At 46.2% G+C, this 23,120-nt stretch overlaps 1 protein-coding gene across 1 annotated transcript in view; it reads right to left on the bottom strand.

The window, feature by feature from the left end:
* Positions 1-1,168: 1,168 nt before the first annotated feature.
* The window catches only part of SGPP2 (sphingosine-1-phosphate phosphatase 2), a gene marked incomplete at its 5' end in the record, with an annotated part of 33,424 nt that continues 11,472 nt past the window's right edge, over positions 1,169-23,120 (bottom strand). Inside the window, 4 exons of the mRNA XM_082287705.1 lie at positions 1,169-1,978; positions 7,454-7,543; positions 9,723-9,902; positions 20,811-20,969. Coding sequence (XP_082143831.1) covers positions 1,436-1,978; positions 7,454-7,543; positions 9,723-9,902; positions 20,811-20,969 — 972 coding nt within the window. The 3' untranslated portion in view covers positions 1,169-1,435. The remainder of the gene's footprint in view (positions 1,979-7,453; positions 7,544-9,722; positions 9,903-20,810; positions 20,970-23,120) is intronic.

The raw sequence follows: 23,120 nt of genomic DNA, 5'->3' as shown, positions 1-23,120 counted from the left end.
CCCCACCCCACCAGCTGCTTTTTCCCCAATGCCCCAAACCTGAGCCTTTCCTTAGCTTGCTCTGCTGCTTCAGGAGCAGCCCTCAGCTGAGCAGGTACAGGCCTGCTCCCCACCAACCCCAACTCCACAGGAAACCAGCCATTGCTGCTGCTCTGGCAGGCATTTTGGCTATGTGCTTGTCATTTTCAGTTGCCTGGGGGAAGCGTGTCTAGTTATGGGACACAGTGGGGACACAGTGGGGTGGGTGATTTCTAACCCAAAGTTATCTGTGCACAGGCCTTCCCAGGACTCTTCCAGGTCAGATATTTCAGGTCAGTTACTTTGGGTTTGTGTGGCAAGGGCATGGTAGTGGTGGGGGGGGAGCTACAAGCATTGCTTCTCTCAGAAGGTGCCAGAACCAATGTGTCCAACAGAACCAATGCCAGCCAGCTCCCAGACAGATTCACTGAGCCCATCTGTGACAGTAGCAGCACCTCTGGGATAACAGTTAAGATGGGAGGAAAAACCTGCTCAGCTGCAGGCAGAGAGAGGAGTGAAGATATGGGAGGGAAACAACTCTGCAGACACCAAGACCACAGAAGGAAGAGGAAGAGGTGCTCTGGGTGCCAGAGCAGACACTCCCCTGCAGCCCATGGTGCAGCCCATGGTGCAGCCCATGGAGAGGTAGCTGTGCCCCTACAGCCCATGGAGGTCCATGGGGAACAGAGATCCACCTGCAATCAGTGGAGGACCCCACACTGGAGCAGGGTAATGCCATAAGAAGGGTGTGGGAAGTCCACACTAGAACAGGCTCCTGGGTGGGACTTGTGACCCCTCAGCGGACACATGCTGGATGAAGAACTGTAGCCCATGGGAAAAATTCACTTTGGAGATGTTTTTGTTTGGAGAGCTGTCTTGTCTGGGAGGGATCCCACGCTGGAGCAGGGGAGGAGTGTGAGGAGTCCTATCCCTGAGGAGGAAGGAGCAGCAGAAGCAATGATGAACTGACTGTAACCTCCATTCCCATCCCCCTGTGATGGTGGGTGGGAGGAGGTAGAGAATTCAGGAGGGAAGTTGGGCCTAGAAAGAAGGGAGGGGTAGGTGGAAGGTAGTTTTAATGTTTGGTTTTATTTCTTATTATCCTACTCTGAATAATTTGGTAATAAATTAAACATTTCCCCCAGTCGAGTCTGTTTTGCCTGTGACGGTAAAACTGCTGTGTGATCTCCCCCTGCCCTTGTCTCGAGCCATGATCCTCTCATTATACTTTCTCTCCCTGGAGAGAGGGGAGTGACAGAGCAGCTTTGGTGAGCACCTGGCATCCAGCCAGAGCCAAACCCACCACACCAGTGCAGAAAGGCCCAAAACACTTTTCGGTCAAGTCACCAGCCTGGACTGAGTTATTGTGTCCCCAAAGCACGGGTGCCGCAGGTGGCTCGGTGAGGAGGAGCTGTGCTCACATCAGTCCCAGCAGCTCATGCAGCAGCGGCACAATCACGGTGGCTGTGAAGCCAACGGTGGAGTACGTCACAAACTTATAGGGCACTTCCACTTCCAGGCGTCTCTGGGCTTCCAGGTCACGGATGGGGAACTTGTACCGATAGCCCAGCAAGCCAAGGACCACGCTCTTCATGACCCAGCGCGTCAGCAGGACAACCAAGATCCCTACGAAGAACCTGGCTAGCACGAGCACCATGGTACTGGTGACCAGAGGAAATCCAGGCTGAAAACTTTTGCTGGTGTAGGCTGGAGCAGCATACTGGTTGTTTAACCAAAATCCCACAGTTGCTCCAGCTGCTGCTCCTAAGATAGTAGTGGTGTCTCCCCTGGTAGGGCTGTAATAGTCTAGTTTGGGGTAGTTGTAACATAAGACAAGAGGCACAACTATGGAAAACAGTGGGCAGAAGGGGCTGGTTAAGAGCAAGTGATCTATCGTGTCCCATGCAGGATACAAGAGCATGAGCAGCACAGCCGAAATCAGTGCTCCACCGATCACATCCTGTAAATAAATCACATTTAATAGGCTTTGTGAGATCTGGAAGGTAAACTGGGTATTTGGGTGATCATAAAAGACCAGTATCTGCATTGGTGGGGCCCAGTAGTGGAGGAACACCCTGAATTCAGTGATGCCATTACCTCCATGCAGGGACAACCTGAAGCCTGTGCTAAATAAAACATGACAGTCCATGAACCTAACCTTAGCTTATGCATAAGCACATGTCTGTGGACACACATTCTCCTCCTCATCTGCTCTCATGTTTTGAGGGCATTCTCCACCAATTCTCCATCTCAGAAAAGGCACATGCACAACTCCATCTCAGGGACAATATTGCAGTGAGCTGCCTTCACACAAACCCTTTCCCTCCCATAACCCTACAAGCGATTTCATCACATCAGTGTGATTATCCCTTGCTTGCTTTGCATAAAGGGGAAGATGCTGTCCTTTGTCAGAGACCGGTTCCCATCCCAGGAACACAAGCTCCAGGGATGGAAAGTGCAGAGCTGTGGGACATGGTGCACGTACCATGGTTTCTGCCAGCAGTGGGAGGGAGGCACCTCCGGGCAGGGATACAGCAAGGAGAAATTTGTTGCCCAAGTCTTTGAAATCCGGTTTCCAGTACAGTGCCCAAAGCAAGCACATAGTTAAACCCTAATTTATTAACAGAGGCAAATAAGCTGTTTTGAGAACTTGATTGTTGTCAGCCACAAAGCTGAGAAAGGGGACAGGAGGTAACCCCTAACAAAAGCCATCTGTATGAGAGCAGCCAGGTAAAAAATAATAAAACAAGTTTCCCCACGCTGCCCTTCCAGTGTCACAAGAGGCAGCAGTGTTAGAACAGCCACAAAATGCTCTGCAAAAGCTGAAGTTAGTCACAGACAGGAATGTCCTCTTCTAAGATTGTATCTTTTTCACGAGTCATGGCAGCTGACTACTACCATGCTTGGTCACAGTCTGAAAATTATTTATGTGAACTCCACTTTGAGCTAGGCAGGAATGAGGGGACTTTTTCACAACAGAAATATTTAATGACTTTCTGGTAAATGCATGACTCCTGTGTGGCTGAACTTCAGCTGTTTACAACATGCATTAGATTCACAGAACATTTGGTTTTAAGCAAGTCCTACAGCCATTGTGCATATTCCTAATACAAATTTCCATTTATTCCTTCATCCAAAACATGAGGCTAGCCATGGGAATACACAAACTTGATCACAGATGTCTAGGATGTAAAATACCATTATGTGTCAATGTTTCACAGTAATTCATGTTTTGATATCAATTCTTAGATGATACCTTTACACACAAAACATGTTTTGGCCCAACACTAAGTAACTGCCTCAACACAAAAGAGCTGAGGGCTGCTCCCAGCACGAATGCTCAGAAATCCCATCCCCACTCTATACCTCCATTTCCCACCCAGCTGTTTGTCCACCTCATGTTAGAAGAAAAAGTCCTTGATACACTTGATCAAGGTGATCAAGGAGCAAAACTCAAAAGCTGTTCACATGCTTTTCTGTTTCAATTAAAGAAATGTAACCAAGCATTAACATTCCCTCATGAAAACTTTGCTCAGGTTTACCCAGATTTAGTCAGATTTGACTGCAGCAGTTCCCAACCCAGCTCCAAACAGTCCCTACCTACAAACCTGGTTAGAGTTTTCTGAACTTTGTTATCCTCCCATTCAGCCCCAGTACAGTAACATGGCTCCTGGAGGTTTCAAGCAGGACCCAGACAATCAGCTCTGCCCCTGACCAGTGGCATTGTACCCGTGGTCTCCAAACTGGGTGCACCAGGCAACCCTTTGGGCTGGGGGGAGAACATACCTTCTGCACCACTCATCAGTAAAACAACATATACGCATTTTTTAAAAGTAGTGCTTATTTCATCCTTATGTTTGTTAGAGTATATTTTGTATGTGTTTTATAATGTATGTATTGGTACAGTAGTACACGTATACAATTTGTAAGTAAATATATATATATACACATATATATAGGGGGTGCATATTCAGATTTTTTTTACCGAACAAAAAAGTTTGGAGGCCAGTGGTTTATTCTGTTCTTTCCCCTATCCACCAATATGTGGGCTTCTCATTTTGGAAATTCCTCACTAGAAGCTGCTGGAGAGCTCAGCACATGCCATGGCTGTCTGTGGTGACTCCTTTCAGTCCTGGTGTGCATGGGCAGGTTTGATCTTTTGAACACCCAGAGGAGGTGGGCAAGATCCACAACAACACCTACATTTAGCAGTGCAGAATGAATTATTTCCCCCCTTGCCTGCTAAACTAAGGAGAAGATGGGAAGAGGAAAGATGGCTCTGATTTCTGCGAGAAAAGCTGCTTTTGTGGACTCTCCCTGCTGTGTCCCCCGGAGCAGGACCTGAGTTTTCCCCGGGGGTGGAGCTGCTTTAGCACTCCCAGGAAGCACATTCTTGCCTGTCTGCCTGTGTAAACAGATTACCGTCTCGCCAAGCCCGCAATTATCAAGGAATTTTTAAATAAAGGCAGGCACGGGATTTTGCTCAAGGTGCAGTACTACCAGCAAAACTTAAAACCTCCTGTTGCCCTGCTGGGATGCTCCAGCTGCCTCAGCACAGACGAGTCCTCCCCATACTCCGTCTACCTCCCCTAAAGCCCCTCCACTGCTATGCTATGCTATCCCACACAGTGCCAAATATCTGCTTCCCTGATATTGCCAATCCAAGCAAAAATAACACTTTTCCTATTCTGCGTTTTTGTAAGTTCCTCTACATTTTCATTTAGTGTGAGACACTGCTCACTCTCCTAAACAGAAATATCTTACTTGGTTTCCACTCCTAAGGGTTACTTTATTTCATCCCCCAAGGACTGTACTACACAGTGTGTGAAGCACTGTGAATGTGCTGTGTGTTTATCAGCTTCAAAATATTTAAGATAATTTGACGATTAATGGTAGCGTGAAAAAGCCTGAAATACAGCCCGTCAAAGGGGCAGGGTGGGAGCTCCAGAACACCACCTCCAGCAATAAATGCATCAACATGGAATGGGTATATCTCAGGGGCAAAAAAGCGACCATGCTGGCCAGCACAGGGTATTATTGCTTGTAACTCAGGGTAGTTGCAGTGCCAGTGAGGTTCTCACATCAGTTGTAGCTCTGGAGGGAATGGCTCCAGCAGCTGTGAGATAGGAAAACTTGTTCACTGCATTGAGGCAGGGACCAAAAATTGGGCCAATGTTTTAAATGGAAAGCAAAGTAATATTTTCTAAAATACGGCTCTCTGGGGAAAGAAAGCAAACAACAACTACCAGTCATATCATCTCCAATTGGTTTTTGCTTCTCAAAAATAACCTGTAAAACCCACAGATTCACTGCTTCAAAATGTGTCCAAATTTTTACTTTTTTTTACTTTGCCTTTTCCAGGTAACTCCAGATCCCCTCTTTACCAGGTCCTCAGACTCCATCATTTAAGACCTAAAAGAAAGGACTCTGCCTTTCCCCTGTTTTTACTCTGCCTTTCCCCTGTTTTTACACACACACAGGACATTCTGATGTTGAGGTGGTGGAGAAGGGTAGTTGTAACTAAATTACCTGTCAGCAGTGCAAGTGCATTACTGACACCCCTTTTCCCTGCGCTCTGGTACAGCTGGAAGGATGCAGATAGCTCCCCATAGCAGCTGACTGTCTCCCCAGAAAGTCTTTAATGGTAACATCTCTTCTACTGACATGACTGTGCTTTCTGATACCACTCCTCGTTCAAAAGCAAGGCCAGCAGTGCTGAAATGCAGACAGATTTGTAGAGCTGAGGCTACAGCAGATGAGCTTCTGCAACAGAGCTGCAGGAAAGCACAATGCAACTGTCCTTGTCACTCCTCCTCTGGTACCTCAAACAGGAAAAATCAGTTACACCAAGTCCATGGATATTTGTTACCCATTTCTTTGCTTTACTAAAATGCTATGACCACTTAATACATAATTATATTCTTTCTATTAAGGCCTCAGTTAAATATCCAGAGGCTCTTTGAGCCAATGGCTTGGCTGGGCACTGCTGTGCCTTAGCCCTATGACATCACAGCTCAGGGCAGGACCCATCCCACAAAAGGTAAGAAACAGCTCTGAATTGCAATTCTTCCCCAAAGAACCATCACTGCAGGTGGTACAGCAGAGCCCGTCTTTGTGGGTGACAAGCTGCTGCTGCAGAGAGAGGGGTTGCATGTGGCAGCCACGGTCACTGGGCCTTTCCCCAGCTCCATCCTCACCATGGCACACATGGGGTGAAGACCCCAGCCAAGGACATTTGCCCTTTTGAGAGGCAGCATTGCTCACACTTCAGATAAGAAGCCTTTTTTAAATTTTATTTTACAGCTCTTTCCTATCATGTCAAAAGCACAAAGGACTTTTTCTTCTTTACCCTAAAATCCATCTCAGTTTAGAGGGGTCTTTCATTATGATGGCCAGCAAGAGAAGCATGCAAAGAATTTTTACTGATTGACTTAATGTCAGTAGCAAAGAAAGGGTGTCTGCAGCTTCGATGTAAGATATTGTTTTGATCCACTGGGCCTGAAAGGGAAGGTCAGGCTATATTTTATAGCTAACCTTAATCTCATGAGGGCTCCCTTTCTTACAGTTATCAAGTCTCATTACAAACCTAATTATTACTTAGTAGAAAAGATTCAATTTTTTATGCATATGCAACTAACAACACATATCAAACTCCTGTGGGGAAATAGCCAGGAGTTTTTGTCCATACTTGGGAAGCTGGGCCACCCTTTTGACCACTATATATAACAAATCAATAAAGTTTCCTCTTGTCAGGAAAGAACCAGCTATCACAGGCACACTGAAATCTGTTCCTAAAGCAGGACTGATGTCTCTAAGCAACTGTGCCCAGCAAGTCTGTCATATAGAGTCACCGATATTTTATGATTATTTTCAAAGTATTTGTGCATCTCAGTCCCTTAAGAATTAATTTCCTTCCGGCTGAAAACAAGAAACTTGTCATAATATTTTTAAGTGCTTGTGCCTGTATGGTGACAGGAGACCTGCTGTTGCCCAGCCCCTCCAGGGCAGCTCACTTGTGACTCACCAACCTGCAATTCCTCCCCGGCACTCCCAGTCTAAACCAGCCCCGAGCATTTCTCGCTGAAAACAGTGATACTATTGCACAAAGGGCTCAGCTAAGGAGCAGCGTCAGTTGCCCAAGTGCATTCCTCGCAATTAAAATTTCGAAATGGAGAGCTCCAATTGAGATGCCACCCTGACCTCACCCGGCTCCTCAGCCCACGCACACCGCAGCCTCCCCATGCTATAAACTTCCTGCGGACTCAAATATCAATAGCCCGAGGGTTTCCTCACAGCTCCTTTGAATGCTCAGCCTGAAATTCAGTGGCACAACTCATCTACTCCTGTAGGGGCAGACCAAGGCACGTCATGTATCACTTGAAGAGTGGGAGATGGGAGCTGCTGTAGGAAAGCAGAGCTGGAGGCACATCCTTACCAGGACTGTGTGCATCCCTGTGTAGAGCCTGCTCAGACACACCAACGTTGAAAACACAAACGCTGCTACCAGGCCAAGCTCGAATGGATACTGTGAAAAGGGAAAAAAAATAAGTTAAATACACACATTACACCAAGCAGTTGGACTGACATAAGGATCTCATGCAAGAAGCGGCTCCTGAGCTGTACTTTCCCCAAGAGATTAATGTGACCTGAGACAAGACACCTCCCCCCCCCGCCCCAGTCAACATGCAACCCTGCTAGAAGGTCATTTCATTAGCTGTGGTGCCTGCTTTTGGAAGATCTGGTCTCAGTGTGGGGAAGTGTGGGAAATAGATGGTATTTGCAGAATTGTTCCCTACAATACCTATCTGCAAAAACCATGTTAGTGTTAAAGAGCTTAAGAAAAAAGGCACAGCATGCTGTACAAGCCATGACTGAGGTAGCACTGCAGTCTCAGCTCAGCCAAGGGGATTGTGACAGCTGCGGAGTCTGACCAGAAGTGTGATCAATAGTCCTCGAGCCGTGGGCTGAGTGGGGAGAATCAATGTCTGGGCTGAAACCACAGTCCAGCTATTAGAGCAGTCAGGACTGCTCTTCCCTGTGACACTTAAAGGTTTAGTCATCTTATGAAGGTGTTTTTGCTTAATGCCCTCTCTGAGTAGCCTACAAACATGGAAAGATGCATTTAAATAAATCAACATTTAAAAAGGAAAAAAACCCCACCTATTTGGTAAAGAATAAGCTTAACATATTAGCCCTTAATGCACTCATTCAAATCCTGAAACTGAGTGGGCTGCTGGGCTCCTTTCAGTCCATAAGGGAGATCTTTTGTAAAAAAATAAACCAACTCAAAATATAAATAAATGCAATTAATTAATCCAATTTGACACAAAGTCTCCATCTTCTGCCAGAAGCTGACGACTGGCCAGGGTGGCCACAGATCAGCACAAAAATGCTTCTGTGGAAATTCTAAGCATAACAACTCTCTTCTGACCCTTTCCCCCAGCATACTCCAGCCCCCTGAATAGACAGCTCAGACCCAGCTGCAGATATCACTCCCAGTTCGTAAAACACTAATTTTCCTGATTTCTCTAAGCCTTTGGAGTACTTACACCCACTTGACTCCTCCCTCAGCAGGCAGCCTGGGAGCTAGTCCAGATCAGTAATTGATGATTAGAGCAGCTTGAGAAGATAGCAGCATAATGTACTGGGAGATTTTTCCATCTTAATAGAGGCAATTAAACAATTTAATTATTTGACAGCAGCTTTATTGTTTCGTGGCAGTTTCCAAGAAGCACAAGACAGCCTGTGAAGAGCTGCATGTCCCACTGGGCACTTGCAGATTGAGGAGGAGAAGGTGATGCTGACCAGGTCTTCTTGGAAGCTCTGACACATGGGAGGATCTGGCCTTCCAGGGCTGATAAATATTCCCTCTTACGGCTCCTTGTCCCCATTCCACTGTCAAGCTGCTCTGACCAGTTACCACACAGGGAGCAGGAGCCCTCTTGGTTATATGGGTTTATTCCTTGAGGGGGCTAAGAAACATTCTTAAATACAATGCAGCCAGGAAGTTATTATTGCTAGAGGACAGGAAACACATGCTTGGATTCATAAAACAGAATGAAAATAATAATCATGGAGAAATGAGTTTTCAGGAAATAAACCTCTTAGAAAGATGGTGAGGAAAAATGATGAGACTTCCCCAAGCAGCCCACAGCTCCAGTGCAGCGAAGTTGCTGTTATTTCTCTGACAGCAGGCTTTCCAGTCATGCTGTGTGCTGTTAGTCTAACCCAGGCTAGGGCCAGGGGATTTCCAAGGATACTTTTCCTTTCATACAGAAACCAGGTGACACAGAGCTCCTTTGGTTGCCCTGGGAGCCAGCATGTCCCAACGTGCAGCATTGACTTGGTGGGCATGGGGTGAGCACAAAATGCTGGCACCTTCCCTCCACGGTCACCCCACGTGCAAAAACACAGTGGACCCACCACAACACAGCAGGGCAGTGCAGCCTGCCAGCAGCTCCGAGAGGAGTCTGTGCAAAAGAAAGGATATTTCCACTAAATTTTTTTCTGTGTCTGTAATTGACCAGCCACAGGTAAGCACAGAAAAGAATACGCATCTGTGAAAATAAATACAGAGCTCCTCTGGAAGTGGCAACAGCTTTGGATTTGCAAGCTTTATGTGGCTTACTGGAAGCAGACACATGCTTTTTTTTTTTTTAATGTATTTTCTTTTTCTTCTTTTGTTTTCTTTTTGTACTCCCTACCTTGTACTGGTTTGCGGTTGCAATGAAAAAGGAGAAGGAGATGGCTGTAGCTGCCATGGCGTGGGTGGACGGCATCCCATACTCTGCATTCGTCCTCATCTCCAGCTTCACGACAGGTGGTGATAGGGGCCGAGGCCACTTCAGGATGTCCTTGGAGACCTGGCCTATGTACATCACTATCTGGGGACAGGAAAGGCCACAGAGCTGTCAGTCAGCACAGGCAATCCCCATGCAGCCCACCCAAGAACCACCTGCATTTCAGTGCTTTTTCCTGCAGAATCCACCCCTCCAAGGGCAGAATTTATCCCCTGAATTATTAAAGGGGTTTCCATTAGCTCAGTCAGCGAAGGAAGCAGTGGTTTTGCTGCACTGTGTGGTAACCTGAGCAGAAGTGGGACCAAGAGGAGGGTTGGCTGATGAGATTCAGCAACACAGGACAGTGTGAGACAGACAGCTGGCTCCCACCCCACGCCAGAGAAGTTTAAGTTTCCTCCCTAGCCCTCACAACCCCTCTCCTGTAAGAAAACTGTTGTAAGAGAAATTTTTCCACCCCCACCTTTGAATCACTGCCTTGCCCAGCTGTGTCCAGCACCAGCTCCCCTATTCCCAGCAGCTCCCACTGCACCAGGTGCTGCAGGAGCCCTGCTGGGATGCACCACCTCTGTGGTTATTAAATGACAACCTCAGCATCGTTGCAGAGGCAGCAGAGGGAAAACTGGACAAGCAACATGAGGTACCAGTTCTCCTGCCTAACTCCCCAGTAAAGGGCTTTTATTCCCTGCCTGGGACACCAGAGGCTTAAGCGAGGGCTCCATTAATTAGCTCCCAAGCACAGCAACACGGTACTTTTGGGGGAAGTGTTGCATTCTCAGGTCAGCAAGGGAAGTAGAGGCAAGAGGCAATGCTATCCAGTATCCCTGAGAGGTGCTGCCCATCCAGCCACGCCCAGGACATCCTTGGCTCCTTAGCACCCTCTTCCTGAAGGCAGCAGGCTCTCAGCATCCACAGTGGCAAGATCTGAGAAAAGTTAGCCAGGCTGTCCTGTAGGATGTATTTGCTTTCTGTTGTAACCCTCCTCCCCCTTTAGATAATTGTCATGGGTTAGCAAGCATAGTCTCAGAAGTGATGTTTCTGCAAAGGGGTGCTTACAGCTTCTTCTGTGACCTGACAGAACCTATCAGATGGCCAGTTTGAATATGGACAATTCTTTAACACACTTGAGAATAGACAAACCCCAGGCAGAGCGCTCTCTCGTTTCCGGCGCTGGCACAGGCGGCTGCGGGCCCCGTGTGGGGGCCGGCAGGCCCAGCCCAGGCCCTGCTCAGGCCAGGCCAGGCCAGGCCACGGCCATCCTGGAGCCGATGGGCCCTGTTCCACCTGCGGAACCCCCCCCACAGCCCTGCTGTGGGCAGCTGGAGCGGCTCGGCTCCCCCTTTCCAGTGCGGCCAAGATCCGGCTGAAAGCTGCACCGCTGTCCGGCAAAAGATCATGTAACCAACAGCAATAAGCCACATTCCAGCTGCAAGGCCTGGGTGAGATTAACCCTTTTAGTGCTGTGAAGAGCTGAAAACCTGAGGGAGAAGAAAGAGGAGATGCTTAAAGCTGAAATTCTGTTGTAAAGCTATGGTGGTGATGGACTATGATATATCAGAGTACCCGTTATAATTTCATGAAGGCATGGGGGGTGGAGCATTCAGCTTGTACTTGTGAGCAAAAGCACCTGTGCTGAGATAAGCAGATGCTGACGCAGCTGTAATTTGATGAGAAGTTTGAACAGGGAGAGATGGAAGTGATGAGGACTGTTGCTCCAAATGGAAGAGGGGAAGACCTCAGTTCCTAGAGATGCTCCCAGAGATAGTCCTAGAGATGAAGATGAGGAAGACCCTTTGCTCCCAGGGAAGGAGAAGGGCCTCTGTTCTTAGAGGCTAAATGCTCCCAGAGATGGGTGAAGAGAACTTTTGTTCCTGAACGGCTCAACCTTAAAATTGTACCCCAGTAACTCAAGATTGGACCCTCGAAAGCAGTTGTGGGAAAAGCTGCAAGTTGTGGGAGGGACTCACATGTGAGCAGAGAACCAACCCGGGCGGCTGCCTCGTTGTGATAATGTTTTCATAGCATGGGCAAGAGAGACTCCTCTTCCTAAATGAACTGAACAAGGTTATTATGGAAGTGGTAAACAGACTGAACATCTCAAGGGTTGTCTTTCTACATTGTCAGTGGGAGAAGGGAGAAAGGTGGGGGGAGGAGAAGAGTTCTGAAGGTGTGGTATGATTTTTTCCCCCCCCCTTTTCTTTTTCCTTATTTTAGGTCTATTAATAAACTTCTTTATATTCTTTATATTCTTGGTGCCTGCTTTGCTTTTCTCCTAATTCTTATCTCACAGAAGGTAAATAGTAATGAGTATTTTGGACCAAGCTACTACACTAAATTGGTGGTTCTGCCTGGTTACAAACCAAACCTGCTACAATAATGTAGCTAGACATAGGCGGAGGAGGCTCTTTAAAAAAAAGCAACCCTTTTTCCTTTTCTTTTTTTTTTTTTAATACAAAGATCAGGTTAACTGGTGTCTATCATGAAAGCTCAGTTGCTGTGTGAGACAGCTCGCTCTTCTGCTTCTCATGCTTCCACCAGCAGAGGAGGGGGCTTAAAATAACATCCTTCCCATACTGGTGTTAGCCATCTGCTGGAACAACAACACAATCACCCACTGCCACATTTGTCACCAGACACACTGCATCTCTCTCTCTCCCATCAGCCATTTAAAAAAGGGCTTCATGTTAAAAGAAAGATGGCAGGATTCACAAGTCCAGGAAAAAGCCAGTCACATTCCTTCATCCTTCTCTCTACAGCACAGCACATGTCAGAGAGTGCTAGACTTACAGTCAGCACCAGAGCCAGGAAAAGTGACTGCTGGTGACTTTGCAGCCTTTATGCCTCATCATATGAATCACGTTACTGCCTTATTATCAGCAGCAGGTGGCACACACCTGGCTGCTCCTACAGACACACACGGCACAGAGGAGACAGTGAACAGCCTGCCCCAGACTGCTCACAGTAAACAAAGGCTCAGGGAACAAACGTCTTTTGAAAACCTACTGTGTGGGTTTATTTAGTTAATGCCATCAGTTTCCAAATGGATGCAGGCACATGTTTCTAAGTTAATTAAATTCCAGGGTTGAAAGAAAAATTACTCTCTCGGGCAGAACATAAAACATTGAGGCTGCCACTTATGATACCATCTGAGAGGCAAGGTAGGATGACCAGTTTATCAGCAGTCCTCTATAATAATGACTTCCACTTGTGGAAGTATTATTAGCACTAGAACATAAGAGCATTGCAGAAAAGGAAATGAGTCATCTCAAAAATGAAGGCTATGCTAGGACTCCTCTGATGGTGAAAAACAGACTGAATGCTGGAGGTGGGATGGGTAAGCAAAAATACCAGGCATCCTCACAACACACTCCCCTTCCTGACACCCCTAATTAATTCTGACCCTTCTAAGTTTTAAAAACACATGGTATAGACGGTAAGGAGAGATGAGACAACCTCCATAAAACATGACGGGGACTCCAGAACATGCTCAGACCAAGAGCTGATCTCTGAAGCACCAGACCTTTGCCTTTAGTTTACCTGGGTACCGTGCACATAACTTTACACCAATTGTCCTGGATTATTTGGCAGAAGCAGGAGTTGTGGGTGGGGTAAAACACCCCCCACCAGATGAGCTGGCAGGTTTCCCGAGAGGAGAATGATGGCAGGTGCACATTGCTAAAGCCCACCCAGCACAGGTGGTGCTCTGTGTCACCTGCACCCCACGGGCTGCTGACAGCGGCTGCAGGGACACGGCACCGCCCAGGCTCTGCTCGGGCTCCAGGGGCTGGAGGAGCTCGGCACTGCCCAGGCTCCGTGCGGGCTCCGGGGGCTGGAGGAGCTCGGCACTGCCCAGGCTCCGTGCGGGCTCCGGGGGCTGGAGGAGCTCGGCACTGCCCAGGCTCCGTGCGGGCTCCGGGGGCTGGAGGAGCTCGGCACTGCCCAGGCTCCCTGCGGGCTCCAGGGGCTGGAGGAGCTCGGCACTGCCCAGGCTCTGCTCGGGCTCCGGGGGCTGGAGGAGCTCGGCACTGCCCAGGCTCTGCTCGGGCTCCTTGCTCACAGCACGGCAAAGCAAGCAGCGCATCTGCCAGACCTGCGTGCGGCGGGCAGTGGGGTGCCCTCCCTGGGGACAGCCCTGTGCCACGGAGCAGGGCAGGAGCAGGGCAGAAGCAGGGCAGGAGCAGGGCAGGAGCAGCTCCAGTGGGACTGACCTAGCCGTGCCCACCCCCACCCTTCTCTCATGCACATCCATGCCTTCCCAATGCAATGAAAATCATTCTGAAATGATTCCGGGTTAAATCCTTGCAACAAATGTAATCAGCAATAAAACCCCCCCAAAACTATAAGCACCTTAGAATCAAGACCTTCCTCAAACTCTGGTGCCTACCACTACAGCTGGGCTGGCCTGTGCTGAGGGCAATAGCCAGGACTCCAGGTGAAGGAAAGGCAAGGCTTTATTGGCACTTTGGGCCAATGGTATTACATTTTACTACACAAAGGCAATTGGCAGTTGCTATAGCAGCCAGACAGCCTCTGTAGTCTTTTCTGAGATTTGCTCTGAGTCATATATATGGTCTATCTCCAAAAATACTTCCTCACCTGAGCCTTTTCATCAGGATAAACAAGACAAGTCTTTGTGTTTTAACAGATCTTGCTTTAGTGAACAATCATAGAACCAAATTTGAGGCATTAACATCCACACAGGTGTGAATACCAATTCATTTGTTCCAACATCTACAGAAGCTCCCTTTGTGGTGAGGGGCTGCTCCCCTCCCTCTGAGCACCATGAAGTGACCTGTTTCCCTGACATTCCCATACCTCTGGTGTCTAAATCAACCATCTAAGAGGAGGATTTTCTCACCTGCAGGTGTTGCCTGGCATTTGCAATGGTTTCCCCTCACTCCTCTCACGCAGCACTACTGTGACAGTAAGCAAGAGCTCCAGAAGCAGATTTACCATCACAGTGCAGACACACATGGAGCAGACAGACACAGCCAAGCCAGTTCCCTATGCCAAGGTATGGCACCAGTGCTGCAGGGTGCAATTTCCCCTGTGGAACATTCCTGTGGCAGCTGCCCAGACCCCGAGCCTGACAGGACTGAGGAAACAGGCTTAGTGCTGCAGGTGTGCTGTGTGTGGACATACTCCATCATCCCTCCCCTGCCACAACCTCTGCATGGGATGGACACACCTGACCCTCCCACAGGCATAAAAAGATCAGGAGGAACAATTTTTTTTGTATCCTGTAATATTTCAGCTAACAGCAGGAAACCAGATCATATTTGTTTTCTACTTCTGATTTTACAGCTCTCCTTATTCTCATTATTGATCTATTAAAAGGACAAGACAAAATTCTAGAGAAGACACACAGTCAAATAGCTTTGACAACAACTTCCCCGAGACTTACAGTGTGGCAGCCTGACTTTGAATCTGCTGGTTTAGCTGCAAAATAGAAACTGTATAATCTGGCTCTAGAAACCCTGGCCTGCAGTACTATGTCATCTTCCCAGAAAGGAAATTTACAGTTTGAAAGTGATGCTACTTTGGGGTTTTTTCACAAGCACTGTGCACTGATAGGAGTGACCAAGCATACTGGAAAAAAAAAAAAGAAGGATGCACTATTAATAAACCAGCATTTGCAGATTAGTCAAGCAGAAGCAAAGACTGTATGTGGCTGCCGAGGCAGGCGTGACTTTGATTTACCATACAGAAATTAAGCCAAGCATCCAGGCTGCACTGTTCTATTCTCAGCATCCCCCAAGTTAAGTGACCAGATAAATACTGCAGCAGATACTAGCTGTGACTGTGTCTCTCAAGCATCACTTGCTTCAGAGTGAAAGAGGAGCAGGGCAAGGAGGAGCGTGTTCTTGTGGAGATACTCCTCCTACCCCCAAGTCAATGTCAGGAACTAAGGCTTGGCTTCAGGAAGGCACACCATGAAAGTCACTGAGCAGCACCGTTGGCCCCTTGCCCTGGTAGCAGCCCAGGTGGAGGAAGCCCTGTAGGGCAGGCACTCCCAGCCTGGGGGCCCTAAGCCACTCTCAGATTTAGTCCTGCTCCCTGTCCCCTCCTAAAGCACCTGGCTCCTCCCCATGTGCCAACAGCAGCAGCCAGGCTGGGATCTTCCTCGAGGCACACACGCCTTGTGGGAGAGGGTAGCTGGCTCTGAGAGCTCCAGGGCCTGCCATTTCCAGCATGGTTACTGTTTTCCAGAAAATACACCAACCTTGTGCTGGCTGCACAGGAACTTTTCACATATACCAAGGGTTTGGCTGGGATCAATGGGACATTCAAGGTCGCATTCAGCTGGTGGGATGCTCAAATCCTTGGGTTGTCTCAGCCACGATGGAAGCAGCAAAGCCAGCAAGTAGGTCTCCAGCCCACCACAAGCAGCACAGTATTCACATCACAGCAAGGGGCAGCAGGAGGCAGGGAGAGGGAAGAGACAGCATGGACAGCTTCCTAAAAAAGTTATATACGTATACTTATACACACACACACACACACGTAAGGAGGGAGGACTTGGTTTCAATTCAGGCTTCAGAAACACAAAACCAGAACAAGATTAGTAGAACCTTGAGCCTCCAGAAGCAGAACCAGCCAACACCGTAACACATGCACTCTGTCTTTAAAAGAAGCCTTTAGACAAAACTATAAGGTAGTTGACTATCTTATAACAGGCTTAGAGAAAGAAATTTGGGTCCAGGCTCCTGGTAGCAGGCAAAAGTACTGATCTGGTTTGTCATCTAACATCTAAAACTGGCAAACTGTTACACCTAAAAGTTCTACTGAAATACAAACGGTTTCCAATTTAGACTTCACCTTAAATGATTCACAGTTTGTCTCAGTTATGAAAGCCTTATTGGCACTTTTTCTTCAAGGGTGGAGTACAGCTACCAGCTCTTGCAAAATTCCCTTTCAATCAACACTTTATCAGCTTGCACACACCATTTATTTTTGTATTCTGACATGTAGTTACTTATGTGCCTGAATACAGTTTTACATGCTCTTGTGCAGTGCAACATTTGGTGCTTTAAAGAGCTTGGCTTTCAGGTGACTGTGTTTATCAGCAGTTCCAGGCTTGTTCCAGTGGAATGTTGCAAAAGCACTAAAACTAACAAATACATAAGAATTGTTAAACCCAAAGTTTGCTTCCAAGTGTGTTTTCAATCACTGCACAGCAATATCAGTGGCACCGCAATTGCAGGTAAACCGCTGATTAGGAAACTCCTGGTTACCCTGAGAGGGAGTTCAGAGCTCATAGTTGCTGAGTAACTAAGTGCTGACAGCCTTTAGAAAACTGTTGTTCTGAAAAGCAAGATGGGAAGCTAAACTGCTATGGATTCAGACCCAGGACCTTCTCAGACTTGTTGAAGATGTCCCCACCCAGTGCTGCTCAGGGAGCCCCAAGAGACGCACACAGCCTGGCATGACCAGACACCCAAACTCTGCCTTCCTTCAGAGGTGCCACCTACCCCTGAGTCAGCAGCTTATCACTGTCACATGCCAAAAGCTTCCACACCTGCCCGACAAAGCCCAGGCTGGCCAGCTTTTATTTATATTGCATAAATTAAAGTTTTATAGGCTATAAGGAGGTGTGGCCTGCAGAAAAAAAAAACCCCACACAACCAGAAAATGAGATTTCCAGGCATGCTGAATAGCAAACTGAAACAGTAAGTTTTTTTCCAGGTCTCTGCCTTAGAAATTCCACACCAAAATAAAGCTTTTAAACCTGAAGCAGTGCAAAAAGTAAAAACCAAACAAACAGAAACAAAGTGAGCTTTTACCTCTTGAGCTGAGATGTGCAGTATATTTAAAGTACTTTTAGGGCCTGTGTGAAAGCTATTTTTTGTCTCTGCACTTTCTGGCTGAAATTGAAAGAGTCACAGGCATCAAAGCCTCGCCTGTGCAGTTTCAAGAGTTTTATTTCAAATTGCTGGAGAAGAGAAGCAAAGACACCAGGGTACCCTCATCGCTGACTCAGCACCTTGCTCAGAGGTTTCATACAGTTATTTCCTCCATCTGTCCACAAAGGTAAAGCCTGCATATATACTCTGAATCCTCCGAGGCAAGGCACCATGGAAGCACAACATGCTGCTTTTAAGCTGCCAGAGCATTTGGATGCAACAACAGTCAGCATTTCCCACAGCCATCCACCTGAACAGAAAAGCACAGGCAACTGGCTTTGAGGACCCAAGGAGAAGACATTCCAGGGTTCCAAGTCCACCCCTCTACTGCTGCTGAAACATAGTCTTTATAATTTTTCTTACTGACCTTCACCCTTCTAGAGCTATTTCACAACCTTTGGCTTCAACTGAAATTATTTATGACTGCCTTATGCATGTTTCTTCTTGTGACTGTACTTTCATTTTAAGAAGCTCCTTCCTTCCCATGGTTTTTGCAGCCAGCCCCATCCTCTCCAACTTCATTTTGCTAGAGATTTATTCAAGCTTTCAGTCTCTGCTCAGAAAATAGACTGTTCTTTAATCATCCCTGGCCCTGCTCCAATTTGAAATTACCTTTCTCAAATGGAGGTGACTGGCTCTGCATAAACTATTACAGATAAGATGGCAGGAAGGCTTTGTAAACAGCATTAGTGCTGCTTTAATTTTTAAGGGAAGAAACTCCCCTGATTCATCCCAGGACACTGATATTGTAATTTCCAACTTGCAGCAGAAACTCACAGGTTTAAGTGGGAAACAGCATAAAAAGTACCACCCTCAGCACCACTTCTGTTTCTCCAGAGCTCCCAGATAAGGCCACTTCTCCTGGGCAGTGGTGTCACCCTTTCTGTCGCCATCATCCCTGCCAACCGTGTTCCCAATGTACCCGTGTGCTTTGCACCAGGCTCTTGAAAAAGTCATTGCTGGTCCACTCTCTCTCCCTGTTGAAGAGCTTCACCAACAACCTCTCCAGATCCTGAGCATGCCCTTTAAAGGGGAATTACTGCTACCTCTCTCTTAGAGTTCTCCCTTTGATACCAGCTCCTTTCCCCAGACAGATATGAGCCTTCTGCAGAACGTGCCTGGATCCTGCATTTATCCCTTCATGCTCTTCCCAGCCTTCCACTTGCAGCTGTTGTCAGAGACTGCCTGGATTTTTACTTTCATCTAACACAGCTCTTCATAGCCCCACATCATCATCATTCATTCAAAAGCATTTCTTCAAAACTCCATCACCAAAACCCTCCCATTTAGTTAAAGCACAGCTTTGTCCCTCTGATACCTTGGTACTTCCCAGGCAGCTGAGCCAAATGTCACATCCAGGACCAAGGCATCGGAGGCCAGGCTGGACGGGGCTTGGAGCAACCTGGTCTAGTGGAGGGTGTCCCTGCCCACAGCAGGGGGGAAGGAAGTAGATGATTTTTAAGATCCTTTCCAACCCAAGCTGTTCCATGATTTTATGACTCTGTAAGACAGACCAACACCACTTACAGCACCGTGAGTGCCAGTCCCTGCTCACCAGCAAGAAACACCCCCAGCTGAGCATGCCATGACAATAACACATGGCCTGCACAACCATTTTTAGCCATTTCACAATTACATACAATTAACATGTTTTAAAAATACAGATTGTCACGAGCCCACGTATTTAAAAGTTTCCCTTTTTCAGTATAAAATGCAATTCCACAACTCAGTAAGTGAAAAATAATATTAATTATTGTAATATCACATACTTGGATACTCTAATTAAGTCAGACTAGATCTGGCCAATACTCAGATGAACTCCTTGCAAGGAAAAGGCAAGGCAAGTCTGCAGAAATGCATGTAAAGAACTCCAAAGGCTCATTTTTTTGAGCAATATGCAAACCCAGAAGGCAGTGACTACCAATTTTCATCTTCTGTGGCACATTTCCAGAAGCTGTAGGTGTACTTCTGGCCAAAAGCCAGCTCTAGTTATATTGTGTCCACCTACTTCTAAATTTCATCTGCAAATTATTTTTCATGTTCTCTTTATAAAATGTATTGACTAAGGTTACTGGCACAGAGCAACTGATGCCTTCTATCCAAGACCAGGTGCATTTGAAGGGTATGACCCAATTCAAATTGGTTTTATTACTTTTTATGATATTACTTGGTCAAAAGACAGAATATTATTAACCAGAATTGGCTAGCTCATGGAGAAACTTCACTGTAAATAAAAAAACTTGGATATCATATTCAAGTTTATACCAAGCTTCAGTTTCTTGAATCAGTGTAGATTGATAGCTAAACCTCCAGGCTCTGCCACCTGGCAGAGGTGCTCCCTGCCTCCCTTCTCTGTTTTAAAAAGGTTTTATTTGGGCAGCAATATCTGATCAATACAAAGATGAGCAATGGCAGTGACAAAGCAGCCAGACTTGGCCTGAAAGTGCCTGGTTATCTCCTGGTTTTTTGGTGCTACAATGGAAATACATTATTTTGGATACCCCAAACCACATTTGTGAAGGCTGAAGCATTGCCAAAGTCAGTTAGTTTGTGAATGCTCTCACATTAATAAAAATCAATGCTTTTAAGTCTTAGCCTCCAGCAGATAACCTGATCTTTCCCTCCTCAAGTGACTGCAGAAGCACCCTGCTTCTTCCACTGCAGCCTGCACATCCCCTTACTATCAGGTTAATAGTAATTCAACCAAGCCAGAACTATATGAAATTAGGCAGAAGAAATGAGAATAAGAGAAAGATTTTATCAAGTGATGAAAAATGATCCCTAAAATACTATGACACTTTGGGAAGGAAGTGTTTTCCCAAGTGTTCTGTGCAAACTGTATCAAAAGCAGCTCAATCAGTGACTGTGCTGGAAAAAAAGTCAGTCCAAGATGTGGCAGAGATGAAGAAACCCGGAGTCAGATGATGCCTCTTGCCTCCCGTCTTGGTATTGCAATGCCTCTGCTTCCTAAACATGAGTTATACATGAATAGTGTTGGTCCTTCTTTTGTCTGAAGGGCTGTTCTTATTCTCAAATATTCATTTGCTATGGACACAGAATAAAGGTTTACATTAAGAATATAAATACTTACAGACCAAACAATGATCATTCTTCTAGACACAGAGTGATCTATATTCCAGTAGGTAAATGGAAGGAAAGTGATATAAAAAATCTCTTCACCCAAGGCAGCTGAGAACTTGAACAAGTAGTAGTAGAAGTAGTTCTTCACAATATACTTCTGTGTGCAACTCTGGAAATTAGAGAATTTCGTCATTTTAGTGACTTGGAAAAATATCACAAACATTTAAAATATTTTAACCGCTGCAGTTCCCAGTCCTTAAACCAAACAGTTTGTTATAACAAGTGTTAAGAAATTAAGTTCAACTTTTATACTAGAATGAAGACTGTAGTGATAGTGCAGCTACATTTCCTGCAGAGCAGAAATCTATTCAGACTAATTAAGGTAGCAGTCACATGGACAGAGACTTTCAAGAGATAGGATCAGCCTTTCCACCAGGATAATCAGGCGTATTTCATAAAAGGTACTGATGTGCTAAGTTTGAAGTTCCTACATCTGTAGACAAAGCCACCACTGCTTTCCCTGAAAATGCATTTTGAGAAAAAGACTTAAACTGCAATTACTGGACCAATTAATTTAAAATTTGCTGCCAGGTGCAGCTGACAACAGCCCACAACACTTAGTTCTTGCAAGTGTCTCTGGCCCCTGGCTCCCAATGGCAGGATCTCATGGGATCACCCCACACTGAAGTGCCACAGCTGGAAGACTCCCCTCTTACATGGGACTGGGCTCAGCAACCACAGCTGCACAAGCAGATCAAGGGGAACACAAGGCTCTGAATGGGCAGAGAAAAGAGCTGCCCTGTCACAACCAGATTTTCACTCCAATATCTTTAAGTAAAAACCACCATGTTGTCTTATTTAAGCATTACCAGCAGATACCTTGCAAACAGTGGCACTTTATTCATTTTAGTAAGCTAGAGATTTTGTTCGGTCTCTGGATTTGGCAGCTAGATTATTTCATTAGATGTACCCCACCTAACATGCTCATTTTCCCTCTTCCAAAAGGTGACACCCAGCCCTCCAGATCTGGGAGGCCATACAACAGCACACATTGCTTAGGCCATGACTTTGGCCACTTGTTGAATGTGTCTAGAAAAGGTTTGCTGCTGCTGTCATTTGAGACTAGGACACCACTGAGAAGCCTCACACCCTGTTAGCAGGAGCAACAGACAAGTGAATTACATTTTGTAGGTACACCTGTCACTTCAGGAAATAAGGAGATAGACAGACAGACATAGATAGACAGGAGTTTTGATTCAGGGGAGGAGCAAAGGAGCCAATCCAGTCTCACTCCATCTTCCCCCAAAAAATTAAAAATATGAATGTTGGCTATGTAAATATAAGATGAAAGAACTTCCTAAAGATGAGAACTGAGTAGGGATCATGAAGGTCTCAGTGTGGACAAAATAAGTTAAGATATAGCTTTGACATAAGCTTGCAAAACTCTCCAAATAGGAAAACTGTTGTGCTTGGAGCTGACTATGTAACTACTTTACTAAAGAGAAACTCTCATCCTACGTGCTAGTGAGAAAACATAAAAATTGTCTAAGGACTCTAGACATGCACTTGTGACTCATTGCAAAAGCTATTAGAAATTCCAGTCTCTTCATCTGCTTTTAAAGCAGAGATGAGGCAAACTGCACAGAGATGACAAAAGCAAGATGGAAAGAAGTTGCATCCATTCAACTATCATAAAAAACCCCACTACTTAAATTGATTTTTGCATCAATAAACAGAAAAGATGAGTCAACATTTTTTGAAATGCCAGGGTCAGAAGAGTGTTCCCCCATCCACCAGTCACAGAGGTCACAGATGAGTTCCCAGCATCCCTCTAGGATAACAGCTCTATGTTGCAGCTGGCTGCACGACAGAGCAATCAGTCTGAGTGTCTCAAGTCTTCCACTTAGAAAACACCCCCAGAGCAATTAGCAACACCAATGCTTCTGCCTGAGATCCTGAAACTGTATTTGGTGACACTTAACACGGCCCCACAGAAAGCCCTCTTCTGGCACCGCTAACTCCTCAATTAAACATCAGTCTCCAAGGTATTGAGAATTATGTGCTTTTGTGCTTTAGCTCAGAGAGGATCAGACACATCCCTAAGGTAATGCTTTTATACTTGCAGCCTCATGGGATGAGGGATAAAACTTTCTAATTCCAGTAACAGAAAAGTATGGTTTATCAGGTTCTAAAAGAAATATGGAGTTAAAAAAAGTCCTTCCACATGATTTTAAAAACATTTCTTTTTCTTTCTTCCATTCCTTTTCTATCAGAAATCACACACACACACACACTGGTTTGGTTGGGTTTTTAACACCTT

This window comes from Coloeus monedula (assembly GCF_965178545.1).
Source record: "Coloeus monedula genome assembly, chromosome: 10".
Lineage (NCBI taxonomy): Eukaryota > Metazoa > Chordata > Aves > Passeriformes > Corvidae > Coloeus > Coloeus monedula.
This window is presented reverse-complemented; position numbering and strand designations above follow the sequence as displayed.